Source organism: Rhamphochromis sp. 'chilingali', assembly GCF_963969265.1.
Source record: "Rhamphochromis sp. 'chilingali' genome assembly, chromosome: 8".
Classification (NCBI taxonomy): Eukaryota; Metazoa; Chordata; class Actinopteri; order Cichliformes; family Cichlidae; genus Rhamphochromis; species Rhamphochromis sp. 'chilingali'.
This window is the reverse complement of record NC_137935.1, coordinates 22,491,253-22,507,963: the sequence shown is the minus strand read 5'-3', so window position 1 is coordinate 22,507,963 and position 16,711 is coordinate 22,491,253. Positions and strand designations below refer to the sequence as shown.

The following is a 16,711-nucleotide window of genomic DNA, read 5'->3' as shown; positions in this document are numbered from 1 at the left end:
TTTTCAAGTGCCGCCATAGATGTACAGTTGAGGTCAGGTGACTGTCAAAAAGTCACAATCATTGAAGTCAGTCCTCCTCTTTGATCTTCAAGCAGAAGGTGCAAAGCTTTGAGGTTAGGGTCTTTATTCTGCTGCAGCATATATCCTTCTCCACAGAGAAGCTGAGCAGAAGGTGTAACACAGTTTGGAAAAATAGAGTTCAGGGCAGTCTGGTTAAAGATACCCCTTCTCTTACTGCTAACTGTTGGGCGTTTGTTTCATGTCTGTTTTCCAATCATCCAATGACAAATACCGCCTTTGCCCACTGGCTAGGGTTTTTAGTTGATTTAAATATTTTATCACCATGAATCATATGATTGCCCGTTCGCCCTGGTGAATTATAGCAGATGTTTTAATCTATTCTACATGTATTTTAACAGAATTTTACCAGTATTCGGGTGGACAAATATGCTCGCTTTATTCACATGTATGTTTATTATTATTGCAACATTCCAAAACAATGACAACGAATGAGAATATTCTCCAGAAAAGACTCAAAAGTACCGCATGCTCATAAAAAATGCCCAGTACACTTAAGCACATACCGTACTCTCATGTAATGTAACTACCTGCAAGCTGTAAGTACTCATTTAGCTATGGTTGTTGAAAGTTTGTGGGGATAGGTTAATTGGATAATCCAAATTGCCACTAGGTTTGAATGTGCGAGTGAATGTGAGTGCAAATGGTTGTCTGTCCCTATGTGTTGGCCCTGCGACAGACTGGCGAACTGTCCAGGGTGTACCCCGCCTCTCGCCCTATGACAGCTGGGATAGGCTCCAGCACCCCCCGCGACCCTGAAAAGGATAAGCGGAAGCGAATGGATGGATGGATGTTGAAAGTTTGTTGCATGTAGAATTACGTAGATGTCTCATTTAAAACTTATCAAGCATAGTCTGCTTTTGGCCTAGGAGACGAGGGATCTGGGTTAGGGCTGGGCGATATGACCCAAAATTCATATCTCGATATTTTTTAGCTGGATGGCGATATAAGATATATATCTCGATTTTTTTTTTTAAGCCATAAGTTAAGAACAAAAAGAGAGTTCTTAGTCACACTGTGTCCCAGATGTCACACGGGCACTTTTATTTACATACAGCGTAGATGTACATGAAGAAATTACTCAAAAATAAATTATCAGCATTTATTAAATAATCATGGTCCATAAATAAAAGAAAACAATGTTGTTTTTGTGCATAACAAAAAGCTCACAATTGTGCAGTCAAAATGTAAACTAATAGACGCTGAGCGTAATAACAAAGAGACAGATTTCACAGCTGCACCACGTCTCTAAACAGGTGCCATTTGTGGTCCTTATACACACACAGTACGTATCACTCCGCGAGGCTCCTCCCCGGTAGCCGTAATCCTCCGACATCAAGCCGTGCAGCTCCGTAGCTTAGCAAAGTCATATTAAAACATTTTTTGACAGATTGCTGAGCGCTGTGTACCACATAAAATCGGTTCGCGGTCAGTAAGCACAACCAGAATTCATACATAAGGCGCACTGTCGAGTTTTGAGAAAATGAAAGGATTTTAGGCCGTGCAGCCCCTCCGGGCTGCATGTCGTTAGCGCGGTTAGCTCGCTAACACGTTGACGCCGTCCAGCCCCACGCACGGGGCAATCCGCGGTAACTCGCTAACGGAGATTTTCCGCTTTTATTGCCTGCAGGTGAAGCTATGGGGGAGGCGGAGTTGTGTTCAGTGAAGGAGAGGCGAGGCCGAGTAACGTTGCGTAGAGACAAAAGTGGACGAAAGAGAGGCAAACCTGCGGCTCCACAAGTATAATTATAACGTAACATAGGCTATATCGATATAAACGATATTGCCACATCTTATATCTCGTATGAAAATATATCGATATTTTTAAAAAACTCGATATATCGCCCAGCCCTAATCTGGGTATTTGAGACTCAATGTACTACAGCGCTAACTTTCACATTGACAGTAAATACAAAAACTTTTGTTCTCGTCAAGGCAACAAGTCATTGACAATTAAAAATGTTTAATATTTGGTTAATAGTTAGTTTGTAAACACTATCAGGATGTCATTAGAAGTTGCAGCTGACATTTATAAAACTGTTTATACATTCATTACACAGTATTTATTAAACATTAAAATAAATGAACCCTGGATATTATAAAGTTGAAACTTGTATTTATGATACTTTATAATTCAGTTTAAAGAATGTATGCGTTTGTTGGTGGTATGGCAGTGATAAAATCAACTGTGAACCATCTGTTTAGTTTTGATACCATATTAATATGACTTATAATTAATAAAATATTTTTCTTACATAAACTAATTGCATAAATAATAACATTGATAATATTTTTTTCCTAATTTTGTAAACCATAATTTCAGTCATTTCAATATCATGTCTCATGCAAATCTCAAAATAACATTTTTCACAATATGATGATTTTTGCATGTAGTTATCATTTTAAGGAACATTTGATAACATCAGAAAGTTGACGTTTATCATCCGAACAAGTGTATGGCAATATTTTATATATTTTGCATCAGATAAGATTGATGTGTATCTGTGTTAGCTCTTGCGTTGAGCTATATAAGCAAACTCTGCAAAAGCTGCACTCAATCTGTTTTGTTCATTTACGACAATAAACCGAAGCAACTTGAGGGTTTCTAATAACATTTCAGCCGTAAATACATTTACCACTACTTCACAGATATTGAGTCTGACAGTTTGTATAGATGATTGTAGCTGATTAAAATGGATGTTGGTGTTTTTCAGCCTATGGAGCTTTGAGCAAAATCTGCATAGTAAGTTGAATCTGCCAAGTACTTTCTTCCTTTATAGAGGATGGGAAACCCTGGTGTGTATGTGTGAATGTGTTTAATGGTTTATGGTCACTGCAGATTCTGATGTAATACAGTGTAACACAGTCTCACATAAACACACAATATGTTTTATTTCAGTGTGTGTGTGTGTTAGTGTGAGTTTGAGGGAGATGAAAATCTTAAAAGACAGAAGCAGGATATAGACTGAAGGTTGCATGGCTGCATTGTTCACTGACTGTGAACATATCATTTGAATTTTGCAATATTCACATCTAATAATACAAACTATATAGTCTATGTAATATATGAATCTGTGTGTAGTGTTTGGATAGAACCTGTCTTTGGTGTTTACTTTACACATTCAGGTAATTATTTTTTTCAGGCTGAGACTTATTGATTTTTATTCTTTTACAGATTTTCTGTGAAGCAGAAAAATATGTTTTGATTTGATTCTGCCACTTGTGATATTGTGCAAATGTCGAAATGGTAGAAAGGTTGACCTATAATACATGTGAAGGAAGCTGCATAAGAGCCAGTTGTCTTTGAGGAACTGGCCTGGACTTTGGCCAGATGCTACAAAATCTATAAGAGGAAGCAAAATCCAAGATCTTTTTAACCCTAAAGGAAAGATGAAATAGTATAAATGTGACACACACACCACAATTAAACCTTGCTTGTTGCATGCACTAGAGAAAGAGTTTTTTTTTTACAATAGCATGTTTGTTATCATTGTCGTTTGTGCAGAAAAGAACATGTATATGTTTTTCCATTGTTTTCCATTCAAGCCTGGTATCGTTGTTAAGAATTCATTTTTGAAAATAAAGATGCTTTAGTGTAAATTGGATGAGTAACCAAAACATAAGCACATATAAGGGTTCATTTATTTTAAAGAACCAAATCATTGTTTTCGTAAGAAACATGCTGATAGAACCAAAGCAAGAATGAAATGAAAATGGAATACGTGACATTGCGATGACATTACAATGAGCTCGTTTTGCTGCGTTTTTCTGTTTGTACAAGGTATGATCTTTTTAAAATCTTGCTCATCCTACATTCAAGATCATGTTCTGGGACATATCCAGAGAGCTTTCAGCTATTTTTAGATTGCTACTGCCACTTCCTGCTTTATGCCCTCTGTGATTTTACCACTGACATCAAACTTAGAGCTAGCATCATCTTCTTGTTAAAACTGACCCAAATTTCATGTGAAGGATCGTCACTGACTGTGACCAAGCGGTTTTCTGTTGAAGATTTTGCAGTTTCCAAGCTCAAAGGCAGCATTCAGTTGACCCCCAGGATGAGACTGTCAGTGTAAAGATCTACTGTATCGTCCTGAGGAGTCTGAAGGAGAACATTCAGATGATCTTATCTTGTGCCCCTTAGAGTCCACTGAAAATACTGAAGATTTTAGGTCAGTGTCTGAGATGATGACCTTCAATGTGAGATTGGCCACATTTACATCAGGTAGAGTCTTAGTCACACAGGTCCGGAGATGGTCAACATTGCATTAGGGACAAATGTCTATTCCCTGACCAGTTGGCGACTGGTTGCTGGCTGTCACTAGGAGAGATTTGCTGCACCAAAGTTCTCCTCATAATTGCTTTGACCGATAGCGTAATTCTGTGGTCGCTGGTGGTTTGCATTGAAGATCTCTACTGATACAGATACTGATTTCTCAGAAGATTTTTACACTTTGCATATCTTGTGATTTTAAGTGATTCCACACTGTCGGAGTTTACAAGCAAAAGATCCATTCATTCCAGGAGATGACCCAAATCCTTCTGGACTCGGATGAGTAAGGACATCCAGCATTTAAAAGAAAAAAAAACAACAACTGTCAAATCAAACATGTGGAACTTCCCACTGTGGCGAAACCTTGTGAATAAGTGAACAGCTGAAAGTAGCTGCTGCTCCTTTTTTTGTGTCTTCTGATTGTAATTATCCTCAGTTCAACCACACGCAACCTTTACAGATTGTAAGGACAATCCCCATGTGGGTTTTAATACAATTAAATTCACTCATAGCGTGGTCTCCTGATCACTGGAACCACCAACCTAGTTTAATTCATACGACTCCCACAAGACCACTTATGTGAGTCTGTTACTGTGTCTCTTTCTCTACCTATCTCCCCCATATGTCATTGTCTCCCATCCTGGTGTCATTTGTCACTGTCACTTTCATCTTCTCTCTTTTTCTCTCCCTTTTCCCCAAAATGTGTCCCTTCTTTACTCTCACTGTATTTGAGTTCTGCTGTTAACCACATACACTAAAGAGGTCCTGGGGAAAAGTCTGCAGATTTTGTGGAAACCATTAAATATAAATGTCTAATCTTACCAATTACCTGACACGGGTTTGAAATGTCTTTACAAAAGGCTTGAGGTATGATTTCCTGCATTCATAGTTTTTATGCACAATGTCAAAGATAAGCACTTTGGATAAAACTAGCATGTGAAAATGTATCATTGTGCCATTACAACTACAATAACAGAAAAAAAAGACATTAAATGCAGAGAGATTTATTTCTCCAAATCTTGCATATACACATAGAAGCTCTCTCGTATACTGCTTCTGTTCATTTCTGATTATATATTTAGATATAATGACATCTGTGCCTTCTGTGGCATCTGTGATTTTCACTCTGTTATGCTCAATTTATCAATCAGCTTGACTTATTAACAACCCTAAACTAGAATACTGTTATACTGAAATAATGTGAAAAACTGAGTAAATTGACTGCATGAAGTTGTGTAATGTCCAGTAACTTTTTATCCCCAGACAATTATGGCAGAAATTTCAGCTTATTAAAATCTTGGTTATCTTAATATATTTAAATTACTATTTGAATCACCTTATATTTGATATCAACCTCCTTCATATTGCTGTCAATTCAATTTTAGATTAGGATTTTTTTAATCCTACCTTCATCTCCCTCTTTGATGTACTCGAACAGACATGTGTGCAAATGCACATATATACCGTTTTCCTCCTGAGCAGAGAAGATAAAACAAATGTTAGTAAAGAGTTCTCCTGGACCAAATGAAAGTCATTTATCAGACAAGCTGCTTTACTTGTAACGCAGACATAAGTGGAAACTTGCACTATCACAAAACACACACACAGACACACTGAGTCTAGATAAAAGTACTGTCCAAGATTCTAATCCTGAAGCTAAGCTTGGCTGATTAGGTATGTAAGGAGGCGTGTTTATGGTTCTCTTTTCTTCTTCTTTTTTTCAACATTACAGGGCCTGAAACAGTGTTTTGGGTTTTACATATGGGAGTCAAAATTCATGTGCCTACTTCAAATTATATGGGTGGTGTTTTAAAAAAATAGGCCGTTTATTCTTACAGGAGCACATGCAGCATACCACTGACTCTTTGTGTTTTAATTGTTTACAGGTAATTTCTCAACTGCGCATCCTGAGTCGCTCAGTCGCAACAGGTTCAAAGTTTGACAGGGAGCTCTGGTCAAATGGACTGTCACCTATCCTGAACTTATGGAAGAAACTCAACCAGGTTAGCTGTCTTTACCATTTCATATTGACTTTTTATTGACCCATTACTTTTTGTTGCCCTTTTCCTGCAAACCAAATTGGAAAGCTGCATCTGTAGCTTTTAAAGGACTTCATTTGCCTTGATTTAGTTAACTTTAAAAAGTCAAACCGTACTAATACTGCAGCATTTCTACTGTCACTGCACATCAACAACAACTAGTTGTAATATCAGAAATGGGTGGAGGTCCAAAGTGCATGACTCTGAGGCAAATTAAATAAAAAAAGGAAAACTATTGAATGATCAAAAATTGGAGAAACACACAGTCCAGTTGGCAACAAAAAAGAACAATACGTAGATATACAGGAAGTAAATGGAGAAGGGGAGAGGCAAGGCTATATGCACAGACAGGGCAGACTGTTCACATTTGAATACAATCAAAACAGGTCAACATGAGGGTCACAGCAGAGGGAAAGACCCAAAAGCAGGAAGTAAAGCCACGGTGAGACAACTAACCTTCCAAGTAAAACAGCATTACCACAAAGACAATTAAAATAACTGAAGCATGAAGACTAACATTAAACATGAAGACAGGGGACAGGGAATACAGAAGGCAGGGGGGTAATGGAAAAACTAGGAACACAAAGGGACTTAACAAAACCAACAGACAACAAGGGTCGTGACACCTAATTAAAAGTTGTGGGAAGTAATCGGATATTACTAGTGCTGTCAAAGGCTGTCACACACAGTGGCTTGCTTGGCCAAGAAGTACTGCTGTGTGCAGTTGCTTGGAGACTGGCACGTTTTCAAATTAAAAGGACATCTGCCTCCACCTTTAACAATTTAGTCACCGTGTATCAGTCTCCTCTCTCTGCCTCTCATGCTGTCAAGCACACATGCTTACTGTCTCCTCTCTCATTTACACTTATGTCTCCTCTCTTTCTGTCTCTCTTCTTGCTCTTTCAGTCTCTTGTAGATGGAGTTGTTTTGTACTTACTGAAAGGAAAATGGTTAACTGTGTTAATTGTTGCCATTATGTCACCAGCAAGCTTTCCATAGATCACAATCAACCTCTGGCTGCTTTCAATTAACTATCCCTTTGTCATCAACCAACCTTGTTGTTTGACCCTCAGTGGATCTGAACTTCCCAGTGTGCCATTTAAATGCACGTACTTGCACGTGTGCATTGGTTGTGTGTGCAAACCTTTATGGTTTGTGGAAAATATGTGAGAGGTGTGTGTGTGTGGAAATGTACAGACACATTTATTTTTGGCAAATCATTATGTAGTCTGGAAAGACATGGGCAGAGCATGATACAGCAGAGACTGTTTATTTGGCTTTTTAGTTACATTTTTAAATGGAAACAATAGCTTAGCTCTAGTCAATCTGAATCCCGTCCAACCAGCTTTTTTCTTCATTGTCTGTCTTCATCCCTTGGTCCTGCTATCCTTCTCTTCCTCTCTTTTTTTGCCTCTTTCTCTAACTGAGTTGTTGCAAGGAAAGCGAAATAGAATCCAGGTATAGAGTGTGATGGTTCTAATAGATTACAACAAAATCCAAGCTTTTCTATTTTTTATTTGTATATTTTTTGTAACCTATTTGTATACTGTATGGTATACTTTGTATACAGAACACAAAGTGTTTATCTCATGTAAACAAGTGCTCAACCTCCACCCCTGTGTTTGCACTGTGTGGAGCAAGAAAATAAATTCTGTTTAGTAATATGATGTTACTGTAGGAATTTAGTATATGCATATATACAATGATCCATATGGAAATCCATAGATAATATTTTACCATTGTACTGTATAAGGGGGGAAAGATAGCATGCTAATGTAGCAGGAGTTCCTAAAGTGAACATACATCTTACTCTGAGTATTATGTAGACAATACATGTTGCAAATGAAATGAGAAATCAACATTAAGTTCCATACACTGAACTAGAACACATTAAAAGCCCCTCAGAAAGTCTTATGAACTCTACTGGGTGGAACCATCCCCTCATTCTGTTTCGATGATTGTGGTACAGAGCACTGTCATTTCACGTCAGTGCAATTTATATACAGTTAACTACAGATGAGAGCATTGTAATCTTGAAAGAGAGCACTCGTCAGAAAGAAATATTTTTTTCATAGGATGAAGGTGATCACGTTGAACAACTTCACATTGATGTACAGTGATCATTTCTGTATTGGAACAAGTAGACTCAAATAGCTATAGCTCTCTCATAGTTTCTCTCATGTCTCTCATCTATCAGGGCTCTACACTAATCCACCAGAAGGTGGACCCACCTACAGAGAGTCAGAAATCACCAGTCCTTTCATTCATTTCTCTGGAACAGTTCAATGCCATCCGCTTGGTCCAGGTGGGTAAAAACATTAGAAATGATAGCTACATTCAAAATGGGCTACCACATAATTACAGTATCCGAATACTTTTTTTTTTGGGGGGGGGGGGGGTTAGGTAGTGGTACCCACCGTGTTTAATTCAACATGGAGTAAAAGACTGAGACTTGTATGTAAATAAAGCTTGCTTTGTTTCTTCTGAAAAAACTGATTAAGATTAAAAGCCATGGAGATGCATAAGCTAATTTCCCTTCATTGATTGTTTAAGTATGTTACTTATCTCATGGAATAGTTTTATTCATTTCTAGACACTCACAGTTATCTGTTTGTTGGGGGGGGGGGTTAAATGAACCAAGGCAATCAGTGGAAGCAGGCTTGATCACTACCTGCATCCAATAGCCATTTGCCTCATCCGGTTGTTCAGTCTGACGTCACTAGCCGTGTCTGGGTCTAAACTCCGCTGCAGGTCCATATATCAAACGATCACTGTGGCATTACTGAGAGTTGAAAAACTGTCTAAAGTCTTTCATCTTTAATAAAATGATCAGCGTTCTGCTCTCCCAGGTGTAACAATTGAGTTTAACATCCAGGCATCCATGAAAACGGAATTTATGACATTTAACGGAGTTAGAAGTTAGCAGGGAGTTAGCTCGCTAGCTTCTATCTAAATACAATATAGCATGTCCTGACTGCGGGGTTTTGGAAACAAATTAAAACGTACAGCTCTGTTATTACTTCCAGCATAAATGAAGACAGAAAACTAAACAGCAGTAACGTTTGTAGGGTTACTGAAGTTGGGCTAGCTGGTATATAATGATGTGCTGCGTGACCGCTAGCGACACAGCTACGTTAGCATAATATAAACAAGCTAACTTTTTTTTCCACTCGATAAAAGTTACCGTGAGTGTTCTCGGTGGTCAGGAACAAATGTAATCGCATGGCAGGATGCTGTAAAAGGACCAAACTTCAGCCAGGAGAACAACTGAGATAATCCATCCACAATACGAGGTTAGTCATTCATATACTGCTGCATGGGCTGGGCTGTAGTTACATCCTAAGGTTTTAAAAACTGAGCTTAAATAAATGATTAGCGGTAATAAAAGCCGAGGGAGGTCAACAGTGATCATTGACTGTTTTAGGAGCTTTTTGAGATCAAATAGAAGAAAATACATAACATTAAACATGTTAACAACACAAAAGCCATATTAAACGCAGACTACTTTAGACCCGGAAGTAGGATTCGTCGCGTCATCACTGAACAACCGGATTATGAAACATACAGTTGTGGTCAGGATCATGTGAATGAATGTCATGGTATTTTGGGGCTTGAGTGTACAGCATATATCTTTAATGAGTTTGATGACTTTAATGATTGTATTTTTTTGCACAGTATGTACTGTATGTAAACTGTAAGTGTCATCACAGAGTATACACCAGTCTCTGGCCGCACTGAGCAAGGTCATCCGAGGGACTCAACTGTTAACTCCAGAAGTCCAGAAACTGGCCACTGCCCTACTAAATCAAGAGGTAAGACAGGCAAAAGACAGAGAAACTCAACCCTAACACTCTATGTGCTATTTTATGCTTTTGAGTACATGTGTTATCTAGAGTTTTTTTAATGTTTCTCATGATGATTTATTAAATGGGGCTTAGTGCAATAAATGTGGAATACAATTGAAAATAAAATGGAAGGCCTTACCCTGATAGTATTACAAATGCACACAGAGTCCCAAATGCTGTATGCAATGCATCTTTTAACTCACATTTATCTTAAATCTTTCTACAATGCTGCTGAAGGTTTCTAACTCTTACCATAAAATACACAGTTAGCTCTGTCTTCAGTGACAGTGACAATGTAAAGTAAAGCTTTCTTTTTACCATATTGTTTTAGAGGGGGACTGCAATTCTTTTTATTCTGTGGTGAAATGAAGGCCACAGGGACAGGCCCATACACAGTATACAGAGCTGACATGTAGACATGTAGCAAACACAATATGTATCCTTGTATGTCCTCAGGCTGAGTTGGGGACAAAGGGGATATTATGAGGTAGAGAAGAAGAGACACATCCAACCTTTCACTCCTTCTGTGTGTAATCTCCAGAGAGAAGCCTTGGGCATAATTCCTGTTTCGCTGCTTGCCTTCTCTCTCTTTTTGTATTAATCAGCAGGTTTTTTTAGTCGTATCTCCGTTGCCCTCTCGACCAGCTCCAGTCTTTATCTGTCACATTTTCCAATCTTTGATTTCCTTACATTTTCTCTATCTTGCTAGCTTTTTCTTTTAATATGCAGTTATGGTAAAAAGTAAAGTGCACCCTCTGTCTATTCTAAGGTTTTTATATTATCAGGACATAATAAAAAATCATGTGGTTCTTACCAGGCAAATTAGGAAAATGCAACTTCAGATAAACAACAGCAATACAACAATACAAAGGATTTGACTGTCAACTCAATGACTTCAATATGCACAGGTCCTGTGGCTTCAGAACAAGCCAAAATTATCGCCCTTCTGTCACCATTCTTGACAGTTAGTGTTTGTGCCGATATACTGTGTATGATTTTCTCCAAACAAAATTATGGCCAAACATCTCGACTTTGGTCTCATTTATTCAAAGAACAACAGATAATATTCTGAAACCTATAGAATCTATGATCCAACCCTTTTGCAGTTTCTCTGAGCATTGCACGGTGTGATTTTTGGGGGAAGTTGCTGAGATGTTCACTGATGGGAAGATTGGCAGCAATTTTGAATGTTTTCCACTTGTGAATAATCTTTATCAATAAATAGACTTTAAAATCTTTTGAATTGCCTTATAACTCTTCCTAGATTGATGGGCAACAACAAAAGCTTCTTTTAACATGCTCCAGACCAGCAAACTGCCACAACCTTTGCTTTTATAGAGGTGTTCGTTAGGGATGGGTATCGTTTAGGTTTTATCCGATACCGGTGCCAAACCGGTACTTTTGAAACGGTGCCGGTGCTCAAACAGTGCTCAAACCGGTGCTTAAAGAATGGAGAACACAAAATTGGTCCAAAAACCTCTCATGTTCAGCTGTTTTTTGTAAAAAGATAACAATGTTAGCCTTTTCTGCAGCTATGGGGCATATACAGTATCACTCTGGAAGCAGTGCTTAAACAATGGAAAAAACACAAACTTTGTTCAAAACCTCTCATGTTTAACTGTTTTCCACTTTTTCTTTGGTCATTTTAGCCTTTTTGGCCAGGGTGAAGGGAGTATCTGCCATCAAACAAGAAGACAGCCGCATGTAGCTATGATGATGTTTGCTAGTTCACCTTACATGCATTAATTTAATAACATGGTTAGCCTACTCAACGTAAATTACACACGAACAACATTAAGCTACTCACGCAGAGAAGAACGGCTGCTGCTGCCATCATCATCATCCGTCATCATTTCTGCTACACTGGCAGGGCTAGGGGCCAGGACTCTCCTCTTCGTGTTTTTGGGGGATGTTGCATAACAGGCAACCCACCCGCAGTAGATGTGCTCGGTGTGAGGTCTCGCAGCAAGCTATCATACGGTGCATTTCTGGGCTTTTAAAAAAAACGCTATGCGTCGCCAGGTGTTTCATCGGATTTGAGGTGTTACCTCCTTTGACAGTATCACAGTATCAGCTTAAAGCACTTGTTGCAGGCTGCTGAGTTTGCATATTTTGCTGTGAAGTACAACCAGACTTTTGACCGCTTCGCCTTGGACATTTTTAATCTGTAGCTCTGCTCTAAAAGAACGTACGTACCTGGGCCCGCCTACTATCCTCGGAAACGTAAAATGATTGGCTAGAAGTGTATCACAGCTCAGGAAAAAAAAGCACAGAAATAAAGCACCGAAATGTGCGCTGCTTTTCGGTCTGGTTACTACCGTTTATGTCAGAACTGGTGCCATCATGGCACCGGACACCGGTACCCATCCCTAGTGTTCGTACTTGCTGATGACCACTATGCATTGGTTTATTACCACCTTGCTGGTACTGACCCTCTTAATTGCTATTGAAACAAGAAGGGTCTACTTCGTTTTCCACACGTCTTCTACATTTTGGGTAGTTTGTTTGTTTTAATAAATGTCACTGTGTAATGTGTAATGCTTTGTAGTTCATCTCAGGTTATGTGTACCTTATAAGACCTACTAAAGACTGGACTTTTTATCATGTTCTGATATTTAAAATCTATTCCGAATTTCAAAATAATAAAATATGTTAGTGGTTTAAAAATATATGTAATTACAATTAAGTCAGTTATCAATGGGAACTGTACAAATGTATAAAATAAAACAAAGCCATTTGTTTTATAATTTATAATTATATCTCTAATATACATCTAATTTATATCTCAATTATAATTCGGTATCACAAAAAACCCCAAAACACTGTCCATCAGCTTTTAGCACACTATGGTCTAAATAAAAACTTTTTTTTAAAAGTCTGATTTCCACTTTTAAGTGTTTAACCTTTAACATTATTTACATTGTTTTCCTAAAAGATCATACCTTGTCGTCCATTTTAACTGACCTATGTAACTCCTCAGTGCTGTATATGAAACAGATGCAATCACAGTTTTTACACAAGTTTTATAAGAGTTCTGTTCAGCCTATTCTGAGCCTTTTCCTTTATGGCCTGTCTAAAGATTTAATTTCTGTAATATGCATAATCAAGATACTGTGTTTTACCTTTTTGTTAAAGACAGAAATGCATTTTGTTAGCTGTATAGATCAGGAGAATTTTTTCAGTGTCATAACTTTTTATCATAGCTTTTTTTCTTTTTTTATATTAAAAAAAGATCATTAATTTTGACCCACAATATTGTTTGAAGCTCTCTGATGTGAAGCTTCTCCCAGAGAGGGAGCATTGCTTGACAATTAAATCAGAGTTTTGCGAAAAAAGATATTGCCTAGAGTATAAAAAGGTTGTTGAACCATAGAAAAAGCAGCAGCAGCTGTTATGTTTCCTGCTGCACATTTTGCAGAAACACAAAATTCTCGGCATACATCGAATTTACTGGCAGCTAAATTTTTTAACAAACACCTGATGACTTCTGTGACCCTAGCTGGCAGTATTTTTACATCACTGACAAGAAGCCCCTGAGTGAATTGGCCTAAATGCGATTCTCCCTGCAATGCTACAGTACGTGACTATAATATTTGGTTCTAACATTATTTTAAACCTCAGTATTTTAAAGAAACTTTATCACTGTCCAAGCAGTAAGTAATTACGTATGTACAGCTTCAGTTATTTATGACTATATAAAGCCAAGGTTTCCAGGGGGGCAAACTAAACAGACAATGATATTCTTCCCTCACACCAAAAGTTCAAGGCAGTTGGCTGTCCTCCATGTGCCTGACTGAGGAGTTTTTCTGTCTCACTGTGGCCAGGTTTGGTGCTGAGAAAATCACTGTTTTGGGGGGGGTTGTTTGTTTGTTTTTCTTTTCTTTTTGTTAAAGTTCTTATGTTGCGACTGGGCACTACTACTACTACAAATGTCACTGAAAATTGAACCAAACAGAAGCATTTTTACACAAGCAGAAAATTAAAATATGAGATCAGATATAGCACTGGTAAAATAAAAGCGGGTGCTTCTTAAGGTAAGGCCTTGAATTTGTATTACACATTAAATTTTTTAAATATTACTGGAAAAAATCCTAATTACATACAACAGATACACAGTTAAGTGAGCATTTAGTGTCTTTTATAACAAAACAGAATATGAATTAGATTGGAGTCTTTACAGGAAATACTGTTGCATACAATGAGCAGATCACATGGATTAATGCCATTTTGCATTTGGGCTTCTATTATAACCGACTGTTACTAATTAACCCCATTTAAATCAGAGAAGGTTAGAATGAGCTGATGATGCGATTTATGCATTTGAAAAATGCTCCATTTATGGTTGTGATAATGTAAAAGTGTAGCAGACACAGTTCTGAGGGGATCAGCTCTGCTGCCCTTTCTCTCAGCTGTGCAGTAAAAAAATAATTACATGATTGGAAAGAACCCAAACTACCTACTTTCTGATGGGGGGCTTGGGTTGTATGAGAGTCATAAGCAGTGCTGCAAGACAGAAAAAGTGTTACCCCTACCTTCATTTGGTAGAAAGAGCATGATTATCAGGACATGGTGACCGATGAGGAAATGGCTTTTTGATTAAAGGTGAAGTAATCTCTGGTATCAGTTAGATTTTCAGTACCACTTGTAGTAATTCGCAGGCCAATACTAATAATCATCATAGTAGCTTGGGTTTGTAACCAAAAAGTAGTTATTCAACATATTATCAACACATACAGTGGGGCAAAAAAGTATTTAGTCAGCCACCGATTGTGCAAGTTCCCCCACTTAAAATGATGACAGAGGTCAGTAATTTGCACCAGAGGTACACTTCAACTGTGAGAGACAGAATGTGAAAGAAAAATCGATGAATCCACATGGTAGGATTTGTAAAGAATTTATTCGTAAATCAGGGTGGAAAATAAGTATTTGGTCAATAACAAAAATACAACTCAATACTTTGTAACATAACCTTTGTTGGCAATAACAGAGGTCAAACGTTTACTATAGGTCTTTACCAGGTTTGCACACACAGTAGCTGGTATTTTGGCCCATTCCTCCATGCAGATCTTCTCGAGAGCAGTGATGTTTTGGGGCTGTCGCCGAGCAACACGGACTTTCAACTCCCGCCACAGATTTTCTATGGGGTTGAGGTCTGGAGACTGGCTAGGCCACTCCAGGACTTTCAAATGCTTCTTACGGAGCCACTCCTTTGTTGCCCGGGCGGTGTGTTTTGGATCATTGTCATGTTGGAAGACCCAGCCTCGTTTCATCTTCAAAGTTCTCACTGATGGAAGGAGGTTTTGGCTCAAAATCTCACGATACATGGCCCCATTCATTCTGTCCTTAACACGGATCAGTCGTCCTGTCCCCTTGGCAGAAAAACAGCCCCATAGCATGATGTTTCCACCCCCATGCTTCACAGTAGGTATGGTGTTCTTGGGATGCAACTCAGTATTCTTCTTCCTCCAAACACGACGAGTTGAGTTTATACCAAAAAGTTCTACTTTGGTTTCATCTGACCACATGACATTCTCCCAATCCTCTGCTGTATCATCCATGTGCTCTCTGGCAAACTTCAGACGGGCCTGGACATGCACTGGCTTCAGCAGCGGAACACGTCTGGCACTGCGGGATTTGATTCCCTGCCGTTGTAGTGTGTTACTGATGGTGACCTTTGTTACTTTGGTCCCAGCTCTCTGCAGGTCATTCACCAGGTCCCCCCGTGTGGTTCTGGGATCTTTGCTCACCGTTCTCATGATCATTTTGACCCCACGGGATGAGATCTTGCGTGGCGCCCCAGATCGAGGGAGATTATCAGTGGTCTTGTATGTCTTCCATTTTCTGATGATTGCTCCCACAGTTGATTTTTTTCACACCAAGCTGCTTGCCTATTGTAGATTCACTCTTCCCAGTCTGGTGCAGGTCTACAATACTTTTCCTGGTGTCCTTCGAAAGCTCTTTGGTCTTGGCCATGGCGGAGTTTGGAGTCTGACTGTTTGAGGCTGTGGACAGGTGTCTTTTATACAGATGATGAGTTCAAACAGGTGCCATTCATACAGGTAACGAGTGGGGGACAGAAAAGCTTCTTACAGAAGACGTTACAGGTCTGTGAGAGCCAGAGATTTTCCATGTTTGAGGTGACCAAATACTTATTTTCCACCCTAATTTACGAATAAATTCTTTACAAATCCTACCATGTGGATTCATGGATTTTTTTTTTCACATTCTGTCTCTCACAGTTGAAGTGTACCTCTGGTGCAAATTACTGACCTCTGTCATCATTTTAAGTGGGGGAACTTGCACAATCGGTGGCTGACTAAATACTTTTTTGCCCCACTGTACATCGATCAGGCATGACATTAAGACCACTTACAGCTGACGTGATTAAGACAGATTTTCTCTTCATTATGGCACCTGTTAGTGGGCGGGATATATCAGTCGGGGTGCTTATGCTGACCCATATCCACTGCTGAAAG

General features: G+C 38.7%; 1 protein-coding gene across 3 annotated transcripts in view; it reads left to right on the top strand.

The window, feature by feature from the left end:
* The window catches only part of dync2h1 (dynein cytoplasmic 2 heavy chain 1), a 141,849-nt gene that overhangs the window by 106,585 nt on the left and 18,553 nt on the right, over window positions 1-16,711 (top strand). For all 3 annotated transcript variants that reach the window (XM_080889712.1, XM_080889713.1, XM_080889711.1), the window contains 3 exons: window positions 6,238-6,354; window positions 8,588-8,695; window positions 10,101-10,202. In XM_080889712.1, coding sequence (XP_080745838.1) covers window positions 6,238-6,354; window positions 8,588-8,695; window positions 10,101-10,202 — 327 coding nt within the window. The remainder of the gene's footprint in view (window positions 1-6,237; window positions 6,355-8,587; window positions 8,696-10,100; window positions 10,203-16,711) is intronic.